Source organism: Glycine max, chromosome 4 (genome assembly GCF_000004515.6).
Source record: "Glycine max cultivar Williams 82 chromosome 4, Glycine_max_v4.0, whole genome shotgun sequence".
Classification (NCBI taxonomy): Eukaryota; Viridiplantae; Streptophyta; class Magnoliopsida; order Fabales; family Fabaceae; genus Glycine; species Glycine max.
The window spans coordinates 117,449-143,280 of record NC_016091.4 but is presented as its reverse complement, the minus strand read 5'-3'; the positions used below and the strand labels follow the sequence as shown (position 1 = coordinate 143,280).

The 25,832-nt window shown below is 34.1% G+C and overlaps 3 protein-coding genes and 1 pseudogene across 4 annotated transcripts; 3 read left to right on the top strand and 1 right to left on the bottom strand.

The window, feature by feature from the left end:
- Nucleotides 1-340: 340 nt before the first annotated feature.
- On the top strand, nt 341-1,559 carry LOC100781326 (coiled-coil domain-containing protein 124). The gene is made up of 3 exons (XM_003522197.5): nt 341-1,042; nt 1,108-1,227; nt 1,308-1,559. The coding sequence occupies exons 1-3, from the start codon at nt 485-487 to the stop codon at nt 1,317-1,319; spliced, it is 690 nt and encodes a 229-aa protein (XP_003522245.1). The 5' UTR covers nt 341-484; the 3' UTR covers nt 1,320-1,559.
- Nucleotides 1,560-4,569: 3,010 nt separating this feature from the next.
- On the top strand, nt 4,570-10,620 carry LOC100788288 (alanine--tRNA ligase, chloroplastic/mitochondrial). 2 transcript variants are annotated; one of them, XM_041014706.1, is made up of 12 exons: nt 4,570-4,704; nt 4,784-5,055; nt 5,132-5,310; nt 5,390-5,468; nt 5,550-5,684; nt 5,786-5,935; nt 6,063-6,173; nt 6,315-7,232; nt 7,385-7,657; nt 8,267-8,476; nt 9,102-9,259; nt 9,686-10,620. In XM_041014706.1, the coding sequence occupies exons 1-12, from the start codon at nt 4,638-4,640 to the stop codon at nt 10,020-10,022; spliced, it is 2,889 nt and encodes a 962-aa protein (XP_040870640.1). In that variant the 5' UTR covers nt 4,570-4,637; the 3' UTR covers nt 10,023-10,620. The 2 variants fall into 2 exon arrangements, with proteins under 2 accessions (XP_040870640.1, XP_006577886.1); XM_006577823.3 differs by having other exon boundaries at nt 4,781-5,055.
- A 4,096-nt stretch (nt 10,621-14,716) lies between these two features.
- LOC100797608 (protein HIGH CHLOROPHYLL FLUORESCENCE PHENOTYPE 244, chloroplastic) lies at nt 14,717-19,702 on the bottom strand. The gene is made up of 6 exons (XM_014774376.3): nt 19,225-19,702; nt 19,061-19,159; nt 18,694-18,981; nt 18,522-18,617; nt 18,306-18,446; nt 14,717-15,191 (listed from the first exon to the last, which is right to left on the bottom strand). Exons 1-6 carry the CDS (start codon nt 19,612-19,614, stop codon nt 15,015-15,017), a joined length of 1,191 nt encoding a protein of 396 aa, XP_014629862.1. The 5' UTR covers nt 19,615-19,702; the 3' UTR covers nt 14,717-15,014.
- Nucleotides 19,703-21,053: 1,351 nt separating this feature from the next.
- LOC102668325 (heat shock 70 kDa protein 17-like) lies at nt 21,054-22,552 on the top strand (annotated as a pseudogene).
- The last annotated feature ends 3,280 nt before the right edge of the window (nt 22,553-25,832 follow it).

Sequence of the window (25,832 nt, the reverse complement as noted above, 5' to 3'; positions counted from 1 at the left end):
GACCATCATGTTAGATGTTGTCATCATTGTTGTTTCGTGTACTCAAGCTTTTAGAATCTATTGTCAGAATATATTAAATTAGTTTTGTTTATATTTTTATTTTGTAAAATGGTCATTGAAAATGTTTTTAAGAAAACCGTAGGAATTAGTGTTCAATATTCATTTGTAAAGAAATTAAAACATGAATTTTTGCATTCGATATTAGTAGTTTTAAAGCTCACTAAAGATAATAATCAGTAGAGTATTTGTTGCTTTTAAAATAAAGAAAATGGATTGCATTGGGCAAGAAGTGGGCCGAGGCCCATGGATGACGGTGGCACTGGCAGGCCCTGCCGGGTTAAAACGAAGAAGATTGAGGATGAAGCAAGCATTGGGAAGGAAGGGAGTTGAAGGATATCTCTCTCATTACATGATCGATCATTCATAGCATAGTGTGAAATTTGAGCGAGACCCTAAGAAGAAGAAGAAGAAGAAGAAGAAGAAGATGCCGAAGAAGATGGGGGTGAACACGAAGGCGGAGGCGGCGAGGGCTCGTAAGAGCGCGGCGGATACGGAGCGGAAGGAGAAGGAGAGTCGAGAGAAGGAGGACCAGTACTGGCGAGAGGCGGAGGGTTCAAAGTCACGCGCCGCGAAGAAGAAGGAGGAAGAGGCCGAAAAGAGGGCGGAGGCAGCCGCGCGGAAAGCGGAGGCGCGACGGTTGGCGGAGCAGGAGGAGAAGGAGCTGGAGAAGTCGATGAAGAAGGTGGACAAGAAGGCGACACGGGTGTCGATCCCGGTGCCGAAGGTGACGGAGGTGGAGCTGAGGAGGCGGAGGGAGGAGGAGCAGGCGGAGGCTGAGAGGAAGGCGGAGGAGGCTAAGAAGCAGCAGAGTCGGACGGCGGCAGAGGAAGAGTACGAGAGAATGGTGCTTATTTCGAACACTAATCGCGACGATTCGATCATCGAAGCAAGAACATTGGATGATGCCATCGCTCAGATGACCGTCGTGGATAACTTGCCCCCAGATCGCCATCCAGAGAGGCGCCTCAAGGCCTCATTCAAGGTAATTTTGACATTTGAAATGGATCCAGTTCACTATTTGCTAACCCTAACCCTTATGTTGAGCAGGCGTTTGAAGAAGCTGAGCTGCCCAAGTTGAAGGAAGAGAAACCGGGTCTTACTCACACTCAGTACAAGGACATGATATGGAAGTTATGGAAGAAATCTCCTGACAATCCTCTTAATCAAGTCGGTCACACTCTCTCTCTCTCTCTCTTTGCATATAAAAAAATGACATTTCTCTCATAAGTTGCTTACGATATGGGCAGATTGCTGAGTGAATGGTCAACTGCAACTGAATGCAATGCAACAGCTAATATTGGGCGTGGTGGCATTTCTAATTGGTAAATGCTATAATACCTATTTAGATTACAGAAACAGTTATCACAGCCTTCATTTTCTTTCTCTGTATGAGTTTCACTTTCTGTACATGCACATCAACTTTGAGTAGGACTCTTCTCCTACTGCTCTATTATTGTATTTAAATTGATCCAACGAATTATGATATATCCAATTAAGTATACGCTTCGTTGCACGTCTAATAGTTTAGACGAGTGAGTTTTCTTATAATTCTTAATTGTTAAAGTTGGACACCTGCCGTTCAATGTCTGATTTGTCAATCGAATAAACTCTTTCCAACAAACTTGCAAATCAAAGCCAGTGGAGGGGTAGGTAGGGGTCCATGGCCCTCGTAATCTCCCAATTCCACCACCGCCTTGAAGCCCTTGCCTGCATGACCCTTTGCTGCTCTAAGGTCTTCATCTTCTTCACCTGCTGGCCCAACAATTTGAAGCATCTCCGCCCTGAGTTTCCATGATTATGTATAAATGGACTACATATATTTCTGTATACTTCATGCCATGCAGAGGAATGCATGATGCATCCACTTTGTCAGTTTCGAGTGTTGTTTATTCTCACCTAAAACTTTTGAGTTACTTTCACTCATCAGAATAGATTTCTTTTATATCACCCTTCCTTGCCTTTGAGCCTGCTCCACTCCTAATACACAAGTGAGCTATATTTTCATTCCATTGCTATTGGTTTAAAGAACCCAAAAAGACTATAAGAGAGGTTATCAAAAAGGATCTCGAACTTAATGATTTGGATAGAAGTATGGTACTTGATAGAACATTATGGCAGAAGTTGATCCATGTAGTCGACCCCACCTAGTGGGATAAGGCGTTGTTGTTGTTGCTATTGGTTTAAAGAAGAAATGAACAGATCCTTTGCAGAAAGCACCTTAAGTGAGTGGTGGCCCAAATGCTTCTCTCTTCCATGGAGACCCAAATGCTTCTCTCTGCAATCAGTTCATGATGGGAGAATGAGAGTGGGGGAAGTGAAATTACTGGGTTTCATTGTTTTTTACCAGCAGAAAGATAAGGCGCAACAGTGTCTCTCGTCCACATTTTTTATCTTTTAGATAAGGCATCAATTTAATATTTTTTCATTATATAGAGATGTGACGTATATGGTAATTTAAATTTAAATTTGTGTTATTCGAATACTTGATTTTTTTTAGGTTTGCATATGTTTTTATTTTATTTCCGCAATATATCTTTTTTGGACATGGTCCTTGTAAAAATCTTGTTTTGGCCGTTGTTATTTTGTTTTGAATATTGTGGGCTTAAATACAACTTTTGTCTTTTTTATTTTGTCAAATATGTAATTTTGATTTTTTTATTTTAAAATTGAGATATTTGGTCTTTCTCTCTTATAAAATATGTATTTTTTGTTCAATCCTTAATTTGGCTTATATTTATTCTTTTTTTTATATTTTAATTAATTAAATTATTTCTTATTAGAATTTAATTAGAGTAAAATAAAATAAATAAAACATATATAAAATATGTAATTTTTGTTCAATCCTTAATTTGGCTTATATTTATTCTTTTGTTTTTATATTTTAATTAATTAAATTATTTTTTATTAGAATTTAATTAGAGTAAAATAAAATAAATAAAACATATACAAAATTGAGAGAATTAATGAATTCTAAGCTTAAAAAGAGTAGTGAGATAGTAGCAATTTAAAGATAAAAAAAAAGTTTAAGAGGATATTTACATGTTTGGATTGAAGTTATGACGGCAAGAACTCAAAAGTAATTTTACTTTCAAAGTAATAACTGTTTTCTTATTTATTTATGCACTGTTTTCTTGTTTATTTGTGCATTGAAAAATTGTAGCTGTACATTAAAATTCTTAAATATACTTTTCAAAATGTAATCAAAATATAGCCTAAATCAAACAGAGGAATTACCTTTATTATTGTTACAGATTAGTTAAATGATGATTTAACTTTATTCTTATACCAATTTAACCACACACAATGTTACACTATACAAATCATCAATTAAGGTAAAAATGAGTTGAAAAAAATGTAATTTTAACTTTTTATAAGTGACTAGGAGGACAATGAATTGGGTAATATAAAACTGTTTATATTCACATTTGAAAAAAAGATACTTGTATCTTATACTTGTGCAATGATAATTTTAATTCATGCTTGTATTTGTTGGATATCTATATTAATTAACGAATTTATTATAATTGAGTTGAAATATCATTCATTAAAGAATTTGTTACCAATGAATTGAAATATCATCTAAACATAATTATACTATATTGTGAAGTTTTATGAATTAAAAATGCTATTGAGAGAAAAAATCTTACCAAATATAATCAATTAAGTTTTTTAATCCAATAAAAATTTGTTATTGATGAAGCTAGTGGATCCCACTAAAACAATGAAGTGATATTCATGCAGACATATTTTATAACATATTTATTAACATAACATAGCGAAATGCATGTCTCATCATTATTTTGAAAAATGAATTTATATTTAAAATGTTAAACCTAAATGAGTCCTATTTATAATTATTAAAAGTATATTAAAACCTAAATACTATTAAAAATAGTAAAAATAACATCAGTACCATAAAAATACATATATTTTTTAATAACTTTTGGGAACAGAATTTCAATCATTCCACATTTTCTTTACTTCTTTAAGAAAAAATAATAAATAATGTAATCAATAATAAACAACATTATAAAAATTGTTGGGTCGTTACCACTCGTCTTTCAAGATTTATTTTTTACTTTACTCTATTTTTTACTTTGTCTTCTCCTCTTTGTGTTTTTTTTATATATATAAATCCGTGCAATGCATGGATTCTAATAGAAGTATTACTATAAAAAGAAAACAATGCAATATAAATTCTGGATAAAATATTAGTATATATAATAATTAAAATCAATACAATAAAATAAACTATCCTAAATAAATTATCTATACAATAGAGGATAAATTTATAAACAACCTACTATTTTTTAATTAGAAATAACAATCAATTCATATTTGATATGATAAATCCTAAACAAAAGTAGTTGATTTTAATCTTTAAAAGTATTAGTTGATGTTGTAAATATTTCGAAGAAAATGGTTTTAAGTAAAAAAAAAAATATATAACGAAGTAAATAATAATGAATATGGAAGAAGTTATAATATTAAAAATTGATAAATGAAAGAGAAATAGTTGAAAATGTGGTTATTATGTGGTGGGGGAGGGAAGGAGAGTTATCTATCCGTTATCGACCATGGAAGGGTTGGCGTTGGCGGTTCCAGTTGCGCAATCACAACTGTTGCCGTTTCCCACAGCTTATAGTAATGCTTCAATGATTGTCTCGTCTTCTGTTACTTGCTTTCAGCTTGTAATTGTAATTGTAATTGCGTGCTTCAGCAGGGTTTGTCTCTCTCAAACGACACCGTGGACGCGGGTTTCGTTTTCGGACTTGGTTATGTTCTCAGGCTCAAGGCGTTCCTCTTCCCGAACAAGTCACTGTCCCAGACACAGAGAATTCCGTGACCGGGGATTCCATTCGGCAGAGATTTCTGAATTTCTATGCTTCCCGCGGTCACAAGGTTCTTCCCAGTGCTTCTCTTGTCCCAGATGATCCCACTGTTCTACTCACCATCGCAGGGATGCTTCAATTCAAGCCTATCTTCCTAGGCAAGGTTCGTAGGCAGCCAATCAATCTACTTTTTTTATTCAACATTCAACGTTAACTAACTCACCACTCTGACCTTTTAGGTTCCAAGACAAGTACCTTGTGCTGCTACTGCTCAAAGGTGCATCCGTACTAATGATATCCACAATGTTGGCCTAACTGCCAGACATCAGACATTCTTTGAAATGCTTGGAAACTTCAGCTTTGGTCATTACTTCAAAAAACAAGCTATTCTTTGGGCATGGGAGCTTTCCACCGCAGAGTCAGTACACTTTTCCCACCTACCTCGCCTCTTCCTTATTTCAAATATGCAATTCACTTTCTTTTACTTTCTTTCTTAGGTTTGGTTTGCCTCCAGACAGATTGTGGATTAGTGTTTATGAAGATGACGATGAGGCTTTTCAGCTCTGGTCCGACGAGGTTGGCTAGATAAAAAGGAATTTCCTCAACCATCATCTTTTTTTCCTACATTACATGATTGACTTTTTATTATCTGTGCAGGTCGGTGTCCCAGTTGAGCGGATAAAGAGGTTGGGAGAAGAGGACAACTTCTGGACTAGTGGAGTGACAGGTCCTTGTGGTCCTTGCTCAGAAATTTATTATGATTTTCATCCTGAGAGGGGATATGTAGATGCCGTAAGTATGACATGGTTTGAGATTGAAGGATTCAAAATCACTTCAACTACAGAACTTTACAATCTTTTGTGGGTGGGTTGGGGCCTGGGGGATGAAAGCAGGATCTCAATGATGATACAAGGTTTATAGAGTTCTACAACTTAGTATTCATGCAATACAACAAAAAAGATGACAGTTCTCTTGAACCTCTAAAGCAGAAGAACATAGATACTGGCCTTGGACTGGAGCGTATGGCTCGTATTCTTCAAAAGGTATATGGTTGATTTACATTGTTGAAAAAGTGACCATTCATATTTTAAGAAGTATTTATAGGGCACTAGAACTATCATTGGACGTGCTCCTAAAGTCCATCTTATATATAGTCACTGTTTTCTGCAGGTTCCAAACAATTATGAAACTGACTTGATTTTCCCCATCATAGAGAAGGCCTCTAAATTAGCAAATGTTTCATATGGTATTGCCGATGATCAGACAAAGAGAAATCTGAAAGTAAATATGACTATCTTCATACAAGCTGCAGTACAATCTTAGTTTATTTTAAACCTATAACAATTGTCTTTCTTATTACTTTTAATGTGTGTCATTTCGTTTTTGTTTTGTTTTGCCTTTTTGATTTTCGACTTATCTTAGATTATAGGAGATCACATGCGTGCAATTGTATTTCTCATCTCTGACGGAGTTGTCCCATCAAATGTTGGGAGAGGTTATGTAGTTCGGCGGCTTATTAGAAGGGTTGTTCGTACAGGCAGGTTGCTTGGTATAAAGGGTGATGGTAGGGGTGACCTTGAAGGAGCATTTTTACCAATTATTGCGGAGAAGGTAGTGGAATTAAGTACACACATTGATGCTGATGTGATGAACAAAGCATCTCGTATCTTTGAGGAGTTGAAGAGAGAGGAGCTTCGATTTGTGCAGACTCTAGAGAGAGGAGAAAAGTTGCTCGAGGAGAAACTTTCTGATGCTTTATCAAGTGCAGAAAGAAATGGAACCGTGCCTTGCTTGGCTGGTGAAGATGTGTTTCTTTTGTATGATACTTATGGATACCCAATGGAAATAACAAAAGAAGTGGCTGAAGAACGTGGAGTGAGTATTGATATGGATGGTTTTGATATTGAGATGGAGAAGCAAAGGCGTCAATCTCAAGCTGCACACAATACTGTCAAACTTGACATTGAAAATGGAGAAAATATTGCAGAGAATGTACCTGACACTGAATTTATTGGATATGATAACCTTCATTGTAAAGCAATGATAGAAAGCCTAATGGTAAATGGAAATCCAGCTCCACAGGTCAGTGAAGGGAGTAATGTGGAAGTTTTACTGAACAAGACTCCATTTTATGCTGAATCAGGGGGTCAAATTGGCGATCATGGTTATCTATATATTTCAAAGGGTGAGAATCAACCAAAAGCTGTTGTGGAGATATTAGATGTTCAGAAATCTTTTGGCAACATATTTGTTCACAAGGGTACAGTCCAAAAGGGTGTTGTAGAGGTTGGCAAAGAAGTTGAAGCAGCAGTTGATGTGAAGCTGAGGCAGCGAGCTAAGGTACAAGAACTGTTGACTTACTCATTTCATGTACTTGTGTGGTGAATCTTTTAATATAGATGAATCCTTACATCATCATAGTCATGTATATTTCCAGATTCCAAACTTACAAATTGTTCAAGATTATAATAGGTATAGTTGGTGCTTTGTAGGTTCATCATACTGCTACTCATTTACTACAAGCTGCACTTAAAAAAGTTATTGGTCAGGAGACCTCACAAGCTGGTTCACTGGTGGCATTTGATCGTCTCAGGTTTGATTTCAACTTCCACCGACCACTTCGTGACAGTGAGCTTGCTGAAATTGAAGTGCTAATAAATGGATGGATTGAGGATGCAACGCAACTTCAAACCAAAGTGATGCCTCTTGTTGAAGCAAAAAGTGCTGGGGCTATAGCAATGTTTGGAGAAAAATATGGAGAAGAGGTTAGATTTACTTCAAACACTTTTGGTATTGACCTTCAAAGTTCAACTGGCTTACTTCTGTTTTAGTAGTTCTAAGCTCATAGGTTACATGTGTCATGAAGTGTGTCTTCAAAATAGGTGACCTTCAGGGATGGTTTACAACTAATATTCAGAAATTGATACTTCTTCTGACTGAAATTCCCTTTTTACTATTGTTAGATTGCTATTCATGCCCAAAAAAAAAATTGGGCAAATTTGAAATAGATCCAATTATAATTGTTATTTTATATATACCAGTAGCCGTCCCTGTATCTCTGACATGCTCTTGCACATGGACCGCAGTAGTAAATCATGCACGGCATAGTAAGATACTAGATTCTGTAAATCTTATTAAGACAATATCCTGTTGCATAAAACAATGAAACTAAATGTAAAGTTCAAATCCTAATGGCCCACCATCACTTCTATGACAGTACAGTTATATGTTCCAGATCTTAGGTGTGTATACTTCTACCTCTCGACAACCTGGGAAAAGATTAATAATTTGTATAATATCACCATTTTAGTATTTATCAAGCTGATCTGATGTTTATATAGCTTATTTTGGTTTTAAAATTTGCTGTACTGCAGGTACGTGTTGTAGAGGTTCCTGGTGTATCGATGGAACTTTGTGGTGGGACTCATGTCAGTAATACTTCTGAAATTCGTGGTTTTAAAATTATCTCAGAACAGGGTATTGCATCTGGAATCAGACGTATCGAAGCTGTAGCTGGGGAAGCTTTCATTGAATATATCAATGCCCGAGACTTTTATCTGAAGCAGCTATGTTCCACTCTCAAAGTATGTTCCATGATCTTGGCTTCACAGTCCACCTAAGTTTCGAACAGTTATAATTCGTCCTCAGGAGAACCAGTTAATATTCATTTTGATCTACATGGACCGTAATTTTAAAATCATATTGTGCTGTTAATATCTACTTGCCATGCAATTACTGTGATCAATTATTAGTTATATAAGTTTGTGCACAAAGGCATCCTTTTGTTTTCCTTACTCTTTTGTTCATTTGGAGGGTGGGAGGGGGGGTTATAGTTCAACAAAATTAGGGATGAGAGACAAACCATCTTATTCTGTTCAAGATGGGCATTGATCATAGGTACTTAGGTAATATGAGGTGCCTAAGTCTCACATCAAGTAGCATGGGATGATCTGTGGAGTACATAAGTGCCTCAGTTCGCCCCCCTTAACCACTAGGTTATAAGGGAGGGTTCCCCAAGTGCTTGGGTATTTCTCAATAGGTATCTGGGTTAGTTACCTTACCAATATCTTGGAAAGGACTACCTGCGGAGAAGTTGACTAGACATGGCACCATTACTTCTAAATTCTAATTGAGTATAATTTATGCTCTAATATTTATTTTGCATGTCTTAATGTGTTATAATTAATATAATAATATCACCTTATGAAGGTTAAACCAGAAGAAGTGACAACAAGGATAGAAAACCTTTTAGAGGAGTTAAGGGCAGTGAGAAATGAAAATTCTGCTGTTCATGCAAAAGCAGCAATCTACAAAGCTTCAGTCATTGCAAGCAAAGCAATGTTGGTGGGGAATTCAAAACAGTACAGGTAATATTTCTCTGTATGGTAGTACATGTTGCCATAATATTGAGGAGAGGGCTTTCTTCTGTTCCTTTTTAGCAACTTGAAAAAAGATTTCGGATTAAACAATTTAGTGTTTATAATCTACTATCTGAAGATTTTCTTTGATATAGAAGTCTTTCAACCTTTTCTCACGTGAAGTTTTTGTTGTCATGACCAAAGAAATCTGACTATTAAGAAGCAGAGGTGTTGCATCTCATCATTGGTAGTCCCTTGAATATATTCTGTGGATGCTACAGAAATGATTAGAACTTTATGTTGAAAGGATGCCCCTTGTATTTATATCTCCCTATCTTGTTAAACGTAGGACTAGGGAAAAAAAATATCTTTAAAAATTTATGAATCATTAAGTAGATGTATCACTTTTATTTATTGATTGTTGAAAAATTCCAGGGTACTGGTTGAGTGCTTTGATGATGCTGATGCTGAGTCACTTAAAAGTGCCGCAGAATATTTACTGGAAACACTAACAGATCCAGCAGCTGTGGTACTGGGCTCATGTCCAGGTGAAGGGAAGGTTAGTCTAGTTGCTGCTTTTACTCCAGGGGTGGTTGATCAGGGGATCCAGGCAGGCAAGTTTATTGGACAAATAGCAAAATTATGTGGTGGTGGAGGAGGTGGAAGGCCAAATTTTGCTCAGGCTGGTGGGAGGAAGCCTGAAAATTTGGCAAGTGCCCTTGATAAGGCTCGGTCAGAGCTTATAGCTACTCTATGTGAAAAAGGGAATTGAATTTAAACACACTTAGCAGATCTTTTTATGCTAAAGCAACAGAAAATATTGATTCTCTGTTGTCGAAGAATACATCACAAAACAATTCACAAGCAAAAGGGGTGGAAGCTGAAGTAACGAGTTTCCTTGCATTTCCAGTTGGGGCGGCACGTAATTATAGAGCATTTGTTCGTGTGACTTTATTCTCCTGACACAACCTGGTCTGCATTCACACATTCCAACTTGTCATCTCAGATTGGATGCAGGATGTAAGTGCAAACACTGTCACTATATATATATATACACACACACACACAACACACAAGAAAGATAGTTTTGAGAATGAAAGACGGCTAGGTGGATTCACTCCTTTCTCTCTTGATTGCCTTGGAAGAAGTTGGGACCCCATAGAATTAGAAGTGATACAACTGAAGGTTAAGCTGTTTGGTGAAAGTAAGTGAATGATGTTATGTCTAGCAACTTGACCGCCAAGAAAATTGTCAATTGTTGGGGGTGAAACGCTACTTAAAAAAAAAGAAAAAGAAAAATAGATGATTATCGTGGATGTGAAATTGTGTTATAATAAACGGTAGATGAGAAATTGTGTCATGTCCCAAAATATGGCTTATTTTATTATGACAAAGTAGCTTCTACCTTCACCTTTTAAGAAAGAAAGATCGTTGAATGAGTCATATTGTATGACTAAACTGATAGAATAGTATTTTTCCTAACTAAAGAACGACTTGATTAACACGTCCACCGAATGTTATTTTACGCATGGCCTTAAATATGTTTAATTAGAAAAATATAACTGCATTATCAACTAGTAATTGAGTTATTTTTTCATTCAAGGTCATTGCGGTGTTTGAGCATCTGGTCGAAGCTGCTCCTGGGGATGATGCTGCTCAGATCACCTCCTGCAGGACCACCACATCGACTTTGGCACCCCTCGCCGCAATATTCCTTCTTGTCTTCCACATTTTTCTCCCCAGCTTCCCACCTCAAACAACGTCACCACCATGCATAACACTACCTTCGTCTTCATTTTCATTTTCCTTTCCCAACTTCACTTTCACCATCACTATCTTCATTCAATTTTTTATCCTACCACTCATTCATCATTATCATCATCGGTCTTGTAATGCCAAATTAAATCTTTTGTCATTTCCCACTGTTCGCCTTCCATTCCCATAAGTCAACTATTGTTATAAATGAAAACTAACTACATATGCTTGGTTTACCTAAAAAGAAAATATTAATAAAAAAATACAAATGTATTTTTTCTGTTTTATCGAAAAGAAAATAAAGTGTCGACACATAGATTGCCCAACAAAGCGGAAAAAAAAGAAAATAAAAACATAAGTTAATTTACAAAAATACTTTTTTTTTCTTCTTTAATTCAAAATTCAGACTTTTCTCTTCTCTCTTATTTTCCTTTTACTCACGTTTCATTCTTACGATTGGTATACAAGATGCTTAGTCTAATTACTAATTTTTAATTGTTTCGAGCTAAAATAATCGTCATTTATTTTTTTAAATAATAGTTTCCGTACGAATACCACTACCCTCATAGATCAATTCAAACCTACTTCGAAAACAAAATCTAATTCAAACCATTTTGTTTATGATAAATAAATACACTTGGGACCTATACATCGGCGGCTTCCTAACTTACCTGATAAGGAGGAAGACCAAAAGAAAATGAAAGGAAGACCAAAGGAAAACGAGTGAAAAACAAAAAGGGATAAGATAATGATGTCTTTATTTTAGGTTAAATTATTTTGCAGATTTTGAAACTATTTGATTATTTTTTATTAAATTTAAATATTTTTTATCTCTTAAATTTGGGGACATTGTATTTTTATTTCTCAAAATAAAGTTTACATTATTTTAACTCATCAAATTTGGAAAATGTGTTTTATAATCCCTCCTATGGTTAAAAATCACCCCAAGTGTTCATCCAAATTGCAAAAAATAAGTCAGAAGAGACTAAAAAATTATTTTTTTGAGATTGAGGGACTAAAAAAATTTAATTTGGAGGGACCAATTATTTTAATTAAGTATCTGAATTTTTTTAATTGGGTTCTTAAACTTATGTTTGTTTTCAATTGGGTCTTTCTATTTAACTGTCCTTACAAAAATTTAATTCTCTAAGTCAGTTGTGTGAGTTTATAACAAGCTTATTGTAGGATGAAACTTGAAGAGATTTGTGAAAAAGTTCTTGAGTTGAGTGAATTAATAGTGTGAGAATACTAGTTGAGAATAATTGGTTTAGAACATAAATATAAAAATAAAAATATCGACCTATAAAAGTGAGTTGGAAACATACTGACATGTAGAGGTAACAATACCATATTAAATTTTTGTGATGATGGTTGAACTTAAGGATCGAATAAAAAATAAAAATATTGAAAGACCTAATTAAAAATTATCAATTAGTTCATGAACCTACGAAGTAATTTAACATTTATTTTATTTAACTACTCTTTTAGTTTATTTATTTTATAAGATAAATATTTAATGTTATATCATTAAATTTTTTAATAGATAAATAATTTTGAACGAGAGATTAAATTAGGGATAAGTTTTGTACCCTTGACACTTTAAATTGTAATATAATACTATTTTTTAACTATTGACATTTTTTTATAAAAACATTTAGCATATGGGAGAAGTTTTTTTTCTTTCTTATTTTATTAGGGCTTACATAGAAATTTATCCAAACAAGGTTCAATTCTACTTCAATTGCATCTTTTCATTTTGGACAATTATTTTGTTATCTACTTCAAGGCAATTGCTTTGTGCACCAGTTAAATTGCTGGTACACCAGCACAAAATGGATAATTTTAATATTGTCCTTCTGTAAAACTGATACAAATTATGAATTTGTAATTTTTTTACGGATTCGTAATCCTTGGATTGACAATTTGTATGTTCATACGGATTATCTCTCCGTATGTAAGGATTCCTTTTTTTTTTTACGAATTCCATATTTTTTTTAAAAATGTTTTAACAAATTAGTGGCCCATGTAGCATTTGAAGTAATTTAACGTTTATTTTATTTAACTACTCTTTTAGTTCATTTATTTTATAAGATAAATATTTAATGTTATATAATTAAATTTTATAATAGATAAATAATTTTGAACGAGAGATTAAATTAGGGATAAGTTTTGTACCCTTGACACTTTAAATTGTAATATAATACTATTTTTTAACTATTGACATTTTTTTTATAAAAACATTTAGCATATGGGAGAAGTTTTTTTTTCTTTCTTATTTTATAAGGGCTTACATAGAAATTTATCCAAACAAGGTCAAATTCTACTTCAATTGCATCTTTTCATTTTGGACAATTATTTTGTTATCTACTTCAAGGCAATTGCTTTGTGCACCAGTTAAATTGCTGGTACACCAGCACAAAATGGATAATTTCAATATTATTCTTCTGTAAAGCTGATACAAATTATGAATTCATAATTTTTTTACGGATTCGTAATCCCTAGATTGACAATTTGTATGTTCATACGGATTGTCACTCCGTATGTATGGATTTCTTTTTTTTTTTTTTTACAGATTCCATATTTTTTTTTAAAATGTTTTAACAAATTAATGACTCATGTAACATTCAAACCTACGACGTTCTAACCAATTAAACTAATAAACTAATTATGTAATAAAATAATTAATATCGTTATATATAACACTAAATTTTCTAATATATATTTAATGCACATGTAAATTTACATAATAAATTTTATGATAATTAATTTTGATATAATAATTAATTTACGGATTGTCAATCCGTATATGGATTACATGTTACAGATTATAAATCCGTAAGTTTACGTATTACTCAAACTTATGGATTACAAATTTGCATCAGCTTTACAAAATGACAATATTAAAATTGTCCATCTTGTGATGGATATACTAACAATTTGACTAGTGTGCAAAGCAATTGCCCTACTTCAATTGCATCTGACTCTATGTAACCTGCAAACATGCAAACACGTCGTCATTGCTAACTGAATTTCAATATCATCATATTGCACTAATGACATAATTTATTGAATTGTATATATTTGTTTACTAGATACATTTATTTGAGTTTCTCTTGGAGTTGAAAGATTATTTATGTCTAGATATTCTTTTAGAGTCTTCATATCATCAATCTATTCATCATGCCTTTTAACTTCTTTTTTTTGTTGTTCATGAATTTTTATTTCTGGAACCAACAAGTCTAATAGTCTAATATAATTTATGCATGTTTAAGGCTCATTTGCAATATTAGATTGTCCAATAGGAACATAAATTTTGATTGAAACATTAACAATCCATACATATAACTGAATCACTCATTTTTTATGAAATAATAATAATTTGTTTCAACTTAATTCCCTTTTCAATTGCTTATTCTTTTAACTAATATTAAGAATATTGATTCATCAAAAATACAACCGACAAACTAATTTATAAATATTTTTTTTTGGATAATTCAAGATATATGATTATATATGGAGATTTATATCTAAAATATATGTCTTCCTTCTTCAAGGACTCATCTTAGGACTTATTTGGGTCAACTTTTCTAAAAACATTTTAATATTGTCATAAGTTAAAATAAATTTTTCATTAACTAACCGTTAACAAATTTGTAAACATCTTCCAAAGAAATTATATAAGAGAGAAATACAATTAGATCCTAAACATTCATTAAAAATTGAAAATATCATAGAATACTCTTATGTCCCAGATGCACAAATCGGAGACTTTTCTCCCACTCAAGTAAATAAATAATATGTTTAAATTTGTTGGTACAGCCTCATCATTCTTAGGCACATCAACTATACCCGAAAATAAATTTTATATATATATATATATATATATATATATATATATATATATATATATATATATATATAAAAGAAAACAATATACATCGTGGGAGCATCTTAATGAGATTTCTAGATATCTACATCCGTTAACAAGTTTTTAATTTCAAAACATCTTTCAGAAGATAATATCTGTCTGCTTTGACTGGGCCTTGAGATCCTTCAATTTCTTTAATATGTTAGTGAAGTAGTCCTGCAAATACTTCTCGAGTGTAACTATGTCTTTTGAATCAACCCCAAGAAGACTGTATGTCTCCGCCATCGGAACAGAAAATACAGTATCGCTGGTAAGGACCTGCATATTTTTCCATTATTGAGCACATTTTACTACCACCACGAGGAAATAGAAATGTTTTTTAAATTCACTAAATGCTGCAAATTCATTGACAGCTACAATATAATATTATTATATTTTGGTGATGCTATAATGTAAAATATAGTCATGCAACAAGTACTGAAAATATAGCACTTTAAGGCATCAACATGATTTTTCTGTTCTTATGGTACAAAAACCAATAAATTCTGAACATTACCTATAATTGTTCACTTTTAACATCTGATAATCTGAAATGCATTTCGAATTCCAATTGATTTATCATTTTCATGTAATGGATTTCAATGAAAAGGTTTAGTAAGTAAACGAGAAAAGAAATCAAGCAATTGAATATTTACTTAAATGAGGAAGAATCCTCCATAACCTCTTAGGAGGCGTTTGTTTCAAGGATTCCCAGGAATGTGGACTTGGGAATATCATATTCCCAGGTTTGGTACAGGTTATGTAAAAATATTCCCGGGAATGGAAAATACTCACAATGGTTTTGTTGTTTATTCCCATGGAGAAGGGTGGGTATATTGGATTCCCGTGGAAATAAAAGTTATTTTCTACAATATCTACCATATCCAACATCATTCTCTCATTTTTTTTTTTACTTTTTTTTTCTGAATTTACTAATGTCACACAAACATGTTTATGGGAATGAAATTTCCAAGCATAATATTTCCGGGAATAAATTTTCATACCTTGAAACAAACCCCCCTTCGTTCATAGTTAGCTAGTGGAATTGTGATCGTCCAGTAAATTAAATAAATGATTTTCTTATTTATATAAGAATATGACATCAAATAATAAATTAGAAATAGACTTAAATACCATTTTAGTTCTTGCAATTTAACGTTTTTTTGTTTTTTGTCCTAGTAAAATTATTTTTTATTTTTAATCCTTATAAATTATGTTATGTTGTTTGTGCTTTAGATAACACTTTTTCCAATGTTCAAAGCACTATCATAATGTTTTTATGACTAAAATCAAAACAAACATAATTTACAACAACTAAAAAAAAATTTACAAGGACGAAAAGAAACACTAAATTTCAATACTAAAAGAGTATTTAAACCTTCAAAACATTTAAGAACAAAACAAAACCATATAACTGAAAAACTCACTTGAAGCCCAAATTAAAAATAAAAGCCCATTACACCAAAAAAAGGTCCATATTTTGGTGCTTTCTGTTTTTCCAAACTAAAAAGGCAACGACCACATGGTCCAGTGAAGAGTGGGACAAGTAAAACACCAACAGGGTGATGCTAGGTACACCAACATTATTGTTTGTGCACCCAATAATTTTTTTTAATTCCCTAAATGTCCCTGGTGTCTTCTTCCTTTTGAAGTTGGTTGCAGTGTTATTTTTTCTCTTAACGCCTCCATTGTTTTCTTCGCTTTCTCCCTCAGTTGTTGGTTCGTCTTGATTTTTCATTGTTGAGAGAGTTGCCGCTTGAGTCGAGGTGAAAGTGTTACGGGTCGGTGGTGATTGTTGCGGTGGTTGTTTTGTCGTCGTCTATACGGATCAAGTTAATCCGTAAGTTAAAATTACACATACGGATCAACTATGACTCATACGGATCGAATTGATTAATATGAGTCATACGGATCAAGTTGATCTATAAGAAACATATCGATCAACTTGATCCGTATGACTTATATGGATCAAATTGATCCATATGAGTCATACGGATCAACTTGATCCATATGACTCATGGATCAACTATGACTCATACGGATCAAGTTAATTCATATGAGTCATACGGATCAACTTGAGTGAAGGACATTTTTACCTATTCACTTAAAATGTTGGGTGCACCTAGATCACCCACCAACGGGTGGTGATTAAGTCCAAGATCCAAGTGCAGATTAAATGGCATCCCCCTCATCAAGGATGGCTATGCCTCAATACTGATGGGGCTGTAAAGAGCCTGGGTGGTTTAGCATGATTTGGCGGGTTGTTGAGGGATCACGATGGAAATGGTTGTGGGGCTTTTCCAAGTGCATAGGCAGAGGATCGGTTTTTATGGCCGAGTTATGGGGAGTATTCGGGGGCTATGGTTAGTCCATCAAAAAGGTTTAAACAACATTATCCTGCTCTTTGGGATGGAGATTGGTGAAAGAAATTCGGAATTTGATTGCTGGCATTGGGATTATCCACATCTTTCACATCTACAGAGAAGGAAATAGAAGGGCCAACAAGCTTGCTGATTATGCTTGTAGCATGGAGGGTGATTTTTGCTTTTTTGAGCAACAGCCTGTGATGTTGTCTCAGTTGCTTCTTAGTGATTCTATGGAAATTGTTTTCCCCCGTGTAATGGCCGCTTAGTCTTTCTTTTTGGGCCTTTGGACCCTTGTTCAATACCAAAAAAAGGTATGGCCATGGACACAATCAATAAAATCAAAATTTTTACAATTAAACCACTGAAAAAATTAGTTTAAATGTTAGAACAAGACTTATCTGAAATGAAGAATATGCTTCAGAGGATTAAGTTATAACAGTAGATTAAAAATCAACAACTTAAATTATGACTTAGCAAACTATAAAACTGGAAGAATCTAAACCATGATTTCTTGAATCAATAGTTATAATATCATATTTTATTTTCAAAAATACATCCCTCATTTTAATTTGACTGGAGGCACTAACCAAGATTCGTCGGATCGGATTTACTTTCCACCCGATTTAATCCAAGTACACGAATCAAATCAGATTTTTTTAGCTCAAGACCATGTTAGGATAAACTTCTCCAGCAATTTATTTATTTAAAAGTTAAAAATGAGAGCTTGTATAAAAGTTAAGTTTACAAGTTGATTTAAACTTATGGGAGAAACTCAACTAGTTTATAAAGAAGTTTATCCAAACAGATATAAATCAAGTTCGTGAGTACACCGAACCTGCGACCACACGTTTATTTGTTTCGGTGAATCATCATAGAGGCAGCCACTTAAAAGACAGTGTTTATGTAGATGGGAAGGTTATGAAAGATTGTAGTTATGAGATGTCAGCAATAAGGCAACTAGAACACTGAGGAAAATATGGGTGGCGGAGCAATGAGTCAGTTTAGAAAAGATGAAGGGTATTGATACCTCTGAAAATGCGAGTCTGTCAGCAACATCATTTGTCCACTCAAAAAAGCGAGTCAACTGGCGAGTGAGTCTTAAAATGGAGACTGGAACTGTAGTGACATTAGCATCTTGGCCTGCTAGCCTCTCGCACAAGGTTATCACCTAAAAATAAAAAAGTGACAAGTGAGAAATTGAGCATTGAGGATTGAAGCCAAGAGAAAGATGCAGTAAAGTTACCTCTTGGGTTGTCCAGGCACGAGGACCGGCAAATGTAAGAAGTTTACCATTTAATTTATCATTTCGTATGGCTATAAATGTCAAGCGAGCTATATCCTAAAGGTGGAGACAGAGAGAGTGATTAGAAAGAAAAAAGAAGAAAGGGAGATGACAGATGAGTAATAAGTATTACCTGAGTATCCATGTAAGCAATTCGGGTGGGGGCATCAGTACCCCAAACAGATTTTTCTTCTAGGATGGGAACTGCATACTGACCGATAAGGCCCTGCATGAAACCGCATAAGCGGATAATGACGTGATTGAGGCCAGAGTCTCGGAGGAACTTCTCAGTGCAAAACTTGATCTCCATGAGGGGAACCTCGGGATGTTTGTCACAGTTATGGATGGAGTAGAAGACATATTTCTGAATTCCCATTGCCTTGGCACATTGTATAAGAGCCACTTTACCTTCCCAGTCAACCTGAAATGTATGTGATAAGTGAGTGATAATGTACGTAGCAAAGAAAGAAGTAATCAAGTGTGTGTGATAGGTTAGTTACGGTTTTGATGGGCTCCTCGGGACGGCCAGTGGCACAGTCAATGACAGTGTGTATGCCGACCAAGGTAGCAGGAATGGTTTCTGGTTTACTGAGGTCAGCCTGGGAAAGAGAAAGAGAAAACAATAATAACCTTATGAGTGGAATGGAAAATAAATAATACTGACATTCACAACTGTTGCTCCCCAATCGCGAAGGAAGTCGGCAGGAGCGGGCCTGGGCCTGACCAGACACCTAACGTCGTAGCCTTCGTCGAGTGCCCGTCGCACAATCTGCCTTCCCAGGGTTCCAGTCGCTCCAACCACCAGAATGTTGGTTGCTCTCACTGGGCTCCCGGGCCCAAAACTCGCAGCCCCTTTCTCAATCTCCGCACTGCTGCTGCTGCATTTCACCCTCCAATTCCATTCTCTTCTTCCTCTTTCCGCAGAAATGGAGTAGGAATTGGGAAACGCCAGAGTGGTGGGTGCCACACTTACACTGCAGCGCCATTGCAGTTGAGCAGAGGCAGATGTGGGTGTGGGTGTGGGTGCGTGTACCTTGAGCAGCGCCATCTTCATTCGATGGATGATGGACAACCACAAACTATCCTTATTTCATCTCTCTTTCTCTTCCTACTTCTGATCATAATTCCTCCACGTCGGATGCCTACCCTTTCTCTCTTCTCCTATATTATCTACCCTTTCCAAATAAATATAAAACTTTTCAAGTTCCTACCCACCTTTTACCATTTTTTATTATTATAAATAAATACATAATTAAATTAAAATAAGACTTGTATAATCAGTTTTAATAATACATTCCTAATGTTTCTCACTTTCTCTAAATATTTAAAAAGTATTAAAAATAATTTTTTTGGTATTAATTTAACTAAAACTCAGAATTAATAACATTAACAACTTTGAGGTTTTAGGAGACTGCACAAACTCTTGCTATTTTTATTGAGCAAATAATGTACACATAAAAATATTTGACTTTAAAATGTTAGGAATTATTTTACTAACATTTCTTTTTGAAGGCATATTTCACTAACATTCTTCTACTAAATAGTACACGATAACAAAAATATTCCCTGCACTTTAACTTTCATACTTCAATTCTTTCGAGAGAAAAAAACATTAATTTTAACTGTTAGTTGATTATTACAAAATAATTAAGAAAAAGAGAGAAATATGATGAGTGTTTCAATATTTGATTATATAGAACGTCCTACTACGACAAAAGTGAGAAAATTGTAATTCATACAAAGGGATAACGATCCCGATTGAATAAAATTGTAATCAAATCTAAATTGAATTGATTTTTTTTAAAATTAATTCAAGAAAAAATGCTTTATTTTTAAAATTAATTTGGTTGATCAAATTATTTCTACAAAATCAATTTGGTTAATCAAACTGATTTTCAATTGAATATTTTTTTATTTGAAAAAAAATCTGAAAACTAGTTCATTGATCTAGATCTTAGAATCATTTAAATTAGTTAAAAATTAGTTTGGTTTAAAAATAATTTTTTTAAATTAGTTTGATTTCAAACCAATTTATAAATCAGTTAAATTATTTGGATATAAAATTGAATCATTTAAAACAATTGAAATCTGTTTAGTTTAATTTTTTTACCGAACTAATTTCTACACACCCATAAAAGGGGTGTTCATCAATTTAGATCAATATGAAAAATTCAATGATTCATAACAAATCAATTAAATTAGTTTGAATTTTTTTTCAAATATAAAGTGAACTTAACCAATTAAAATCTAATGTTGATTGATTTGGATATCATGTTTATGCTTTCCAAACTCAAATCAATCTGAACCCAATCAATTATATTTCTATTATTATTTTTATTATATTTTTAATGCTTGTAATAATATTGTTTACCATGTTTTTATTATATTTTTTTTACTACTGATAATAATTTGGTTTGTGTTAGATAATTATTTTTTATCTATAAAAGAATCAAAATAGGACCTAATTTTTTGGAGGAATGGAAAATAATCAATATGATGTAATATAATTGTGGGATTAGTACTTAACTTTTAATCGAGAAAGACATTAGTTAAAAAGAAGAAAGAAAAATAAAAAACATACTTTAGACTAGGTGTTGACTTTGTTCCATGCGTTTAACTATTCTAACTTAGTAAGCAATTCAGCCTTATTATTATTACTAAACGCACCCCCTCGTTCACCTCCGTTTTTCCGCCAAGCACGTTCAATTGTTTTCCCTCGCTTTCTCGGCGGCCAAAGCCCAACGCTGCATTTCGTCCAGAAAATAGCTTGGAAGGTGGCGCTAATCGTGTTATCGCTCGCTCTTGCGTTCTCTCCGCACAATCCGCAGTTTTCAGCGTAAATCTGGGCTCGGAATCGGTGAAGGTGGCGGTGGTGGACCTGAAGCCCGGTCAGATCCCGATCTCGATCGCGATCAACGAGATGTCGAAGCGGGAGTCGCCGGCGCAGGTGTCCCTCCACGAGGGCCACCGCATCCTCGTTGAGGAGGCGGCGGTCCTCGTGGCTCGCTATCCGCAGAAGGTATATTCGCAAATGCACGACCTCGTGGCGAAACCCTACGATTCCGCGAGGAGGATTTTGGACTCAGTGTACTTGTCTTTGGAGGCGAAGGAAGATTCCAGAGGCGGCGTGGGTTTCATGGCGGACGCCTTTTACTCACCCGAGGAGCTGGTGGCCATGATATTGGGTTAAGCGGCGAGTTTGGCGGAGTTTCACGCGAAGGTTCCGATAAAGGATGCAGTGATCGCGGTGCCGCCGTATTTGGGGCAAGCCGATCGGAGAGGATTGCTTGTGGCGGCGCAGTTGGCAGGGATTAACGTTCTGTCGTTGATAAACGAGCATTCTGGTGCGGCGCTGCAGTATGGGATCGATAAGGTCTTGTCGGACGAGTCGAGGCACGTGATCTTCTATGACATGGGTTCCAGCAGAACCTATGCAGCGCTTGTCGTATGGGACCGTTGGAACCCAGAGCTTGGTGGTCAGAATATGGAATTGCGATTGGTGGAGTATTTTGCTGATGAGTTCAATGCACAAGTTTCAGGCATTTTCCCAAGGCTATGTCTAAATTGAAGAAACAGATCAAACGAACTAAAGAAATTCTTAGTGCAAACACAGCTGCTCCCGTTTCAGTAGAATCGCTTCATAACGACGACGTGGACTTCAGGAGCTTCAGCATTCGGGCCTGTCATTGGAGGTGCTACCAGAGTGCCAAGATTGCAGTTACTTGTACCAGAGTAAGGATCATAACATAGATTTTGCCTCCTGGTGTTACTTCTCCCGAAATTGCTCAATACCAGATATCTGGTGTGACAGATGCCAGTGAGAAATACTCATCTCGGAATCTGTCGTCACCCATCAAGACAAACATACATTTTTCTCTCAGTATGAGTGGGTGGAGGTTGCTAGGAAGAATTTGACCATAGAGAATTCAACCATTTCATCAAATAGTCAAGCATTCACGCACCAAAGACCTCTTACTATGCTCCTGAGCCTAGGAAAGAAAAATCCGGACGTTTGACGGGCCAGCCCTTTTTTATGCGCCGCTTTACCCTGAAAGGAAAATGAGCTTAGCTCCTCTGGCTGCTAGGCGCTCCCGTGGTTCGCGAGAAGGAAAAAGAAGGACTCTCGTATCCATAATCAATTTCTCAGTGTTAAACTAAAAATGTATCTTGTACCTTCAATTAAATTGACTATTATTTCTACAAGAAAAAAATTGACAAGTATTTCAATGTGATTTGGAATGATCATGAATTCAAACATGCATTAAGTAGCTTAAATTCATTGAGTCCATTCAAATGAATGAAAATGGTATTGTTTTCCAATTTTTAAATTGACTCTAAAGGAAAGAAGCTAGATTGGAAGACAACAAGTTTCGACAAGAATGATACATAAGAAGAAATTACAATAGGAATATTTGTATTGATTTAGGGGTTTAACAAATGTTATGAGCATAAAATCAGAGAAAAGAAATAGACTAAACTTCGAGGGCTACGACCTCCGAAAGGAAAGGTAAGAAGGAAAATTATATTATTTCCGAATGTCTTTTCCTTACATTCAAGTAACTCATATATAGAAAATTAAGATACTGAAATTTGAAAAACAGAATTTAGCACTAGGAGGTACACTAAGAAGTGGCAGACAACGATATTCTTGTTTATCCAATCCTATCCTACCACATCACAAATTCTTAATAGAATTAGTTTTACACAAAATCCTTGAGATGCTGTGGTTTGGTGATTCTGCATGGTGACCTTTGGAAAATATCTGTGCTTACCTCCTTCGTGCTTGGTGATGTTTGTTGGGCCATAACACATAGACATACTATTTAAAGTTTGTTGGGGGTGTTGAGATATTTTTTTATATTAAATGTTCTTTAATTAGACTTGACAATTTTACTTTAATTAATTGAATATGATTAAATTTAGTGTTCAATGGTATTTCAAATATGACCGCCTTAAAAAAAATAGCTGTGGAAAAACAAAGATATGATAATAGATTTAGATCTTTTATGTAATTTAGGATTAGGATGATTCTTATTTGGTAAAGTTATATTTTTCTTATTTCATACAGTACAATCCTATGATCCTATCGTGTTACTTAACAACATGAAGGGCTTTGTTAGGTGCACCAAGCATATTGTTTGTGTATTCAGCATTAAAATAAAATTCCAAAAATGCCTTTAAAGGTTTTTTGTTTTTACAGATTACATAATCCGTATATCTCATACGAATTACGTGATCCGTATGAGTCATACGGATTAACTCATACGAAATACATAATTCGTATGAATCATAAGGATTACGTAATCCGTATGAGTCATGGGATTACGTAATCCGTATGATTCATACGAATCATGTAGTCAGTATGAGTTAACTCATATGAGTTACATGATCCGTAAGTATTTTTTTTAAAAAAAAATTCAAAAATATTTTTTTAATTTATTAATAAATTATTTGTTTAATAGTAAATATTTTTTTATTTATAAAAAATATACGGATTAAATAATTCGTATGAGTTATATCAAAATTAATTGTCACAAAATTTATTATTTAAATTTACATTAAATATATATTAGAAATTTTAGTGTTATATATAGTAATATTATTTATTTTATAATATAATTTGCTTATTAGTTTAGTTGCTTAGAGCGTCGTGCTACTAATCTGAAAGTCACAAGTTTAACTCCTGCTCGGATCATCATAACAAAATAAAAAGATCATGAAATGACTGGTAGGTGTACCAACAATTTCGCTGGGTGTACACAATAATGTCTGTCCTTAAAAAGAATGAACGAATTGATTCCATAATCATAAATCATACTCCTTTCATAACTTTTTTTTATAGAACTGATTTCATAGTTTCTTTTGTTATTCTTGTAAGGAGTGTATTTAGATATATATTTTTTTAAAAAAAAATACATATACATTTTCATGATAGTATAATTTTTATCTTTTTTTTACAAGTTGTTATTAAAAAAATAAAAAATGATTTAGTATTTTACTTTTTATTTTACCCATTTATCATATAATTTAAATATACTTTTAGTTAAAAATTATTTAAAATCTACAAATAAGCAGGATGTTAATGTATATTATGATTATTACAATAATGTCTAATATGATTTTTGATGAACTTGCACATAAATGGTAGAAAAGATTTAATTACAAAAATCTCATTAGACAATTAAAATCAATCACGAGCCTCAAACCATCATCAGAACATAATGACTTCTGATTCTTGAAATCTCCTGTGTAGTAGAAACTAGAAAAGATTTTATTACTACCCAGCGAACACTTTATTGAAGGAGATGTGGGAGGCTGTCAAGGGCATTATTAGTGGAGTTGGACAGTGACAACACAGATATGTCCAGGGAAGAAGATGATGATAACGAGGTGTGCATTGCACTATCAATTTCGAATGGGTAAGGAAGAAAAGAAAAGACTTATATTGTAGAGAAGGTGAAGAAGCATTAGCGAACAAGGGCACAAACGAGGTTAATTTTTGGGATTAGCAAATTCTTTCCTCTCCCTTGCACATTTTCTTCGCTACCCAGTACCCGCCATCAAACAGAAGAAAATATATCTATCCGTTTTTTTTTTTTCTTCTCATTTTCTCTCATCCACTCCTATGTCTAAACCACACAATGCGAACATGTTCTATCACCTCTACTTACACTAGTAAAACTATAAGCATGCGTATTCCTCTAAACTCTGAACCGCATAAAACTAACATTATCATCCAAATAGAAATACTAAAAGCCCCAGTATCAAAAGCTCCCGACCAACACTGGCTTATTCTGGCAGATGCTGGAAATTTCTTGTTTGGTACAAAGCATTAGAAGCTGCCGAAGAAGCCTCTATCCTAGGGGTGGGAATAGGTCAGTCAGACTTTGAAAGGCTTGAGTCTAGTCTACGATTAATTTTTGAGACCTGAGCCTGGCCTATAGTCTATCAAAGGCTTTTATTTTGGCTCGGCCTGACCTTTTTAAAAGCCTAGCCTGGTAACCTATTTAAAAACCTATTTAAAATTTTCTTCTTCACATTAAATCTTTAATATTCCTAGTTATTTTTATATAAAAAAAATAACACACCTTCTATAATAGGCTAAACAAGGCCTTAATATATAATTTGCCTTAATTTTTAATCTAACGTTAATTTAGTTGGTAGTCCTAAAAATATATTAATAATACAAATAGAAATCACCAAATGATATAAAATAATCTAAAATAAAAGAAAACCTCATACTTGAGGTAGTATCATCCAAGTCTATCAAAC

Excerpts from the sequence above, each read along its gene's own strand:
- LOC100781326 (XM_003522197.5), top strand. The coding sequence starts at position 485 with ATGCCGAAGAAGATGGGGGTGAACACGAAGGCGGAGGCGGCGAGGGCT. Across the intron at positions 1,043-1,107 it reads GCCTCAAGGCCTCATTCAAG|GCGTTTGAAGAAGCTGAGCT; the intron begins GTAATTTTGACA and ends TATGTTGAGCAG.
- LOC100788288 (XM_006577823.3), top strand. The coding sequence starts at position 4,638 with ATGGAAGGGTTGGCGTTGGCGGTTCCAGTTGCGCAATCACAACTGTTG. Across the intron at positions 4,705-4,780 it reads GCCGTTTCCCACAGCTTATA|CAGGGTTTGTCTCTCTCAAA; the intron begins GTAATGCTTCAA and ends TGCGTGCTTCAG. Across the intron at positions 8,477-9,101 it reads AGCTATGTTCCACTCTCAAA|GTTAAACCAGAAGAAGTGAC; the intron begins GTATGTTCCATG and ends CACCTTATGAAG.
- LOC100797608 (XM_014774376.3), bottom strand. The coding sequence starts at position 19,614 with ATGAAGATGGCGCTGCTCAAGGTACACGCACCCACACCCACACCCACA. Across the intron at positions 18,447-18,521 it reads GTGCCTGGACAACCCAAGAG|GTGATAACCTTGTGCGAGAG; the intron begins GTAACTTTACTG and ends TTTTATTTTTAG. Across the intron at positions 15,192-18,305 it reads ACAGACTCGCATTTTCAGAG|GTCCTTACCAGCGATACTGT; the intron begins GTATCAATACCC and ends AAAAATATGCAG.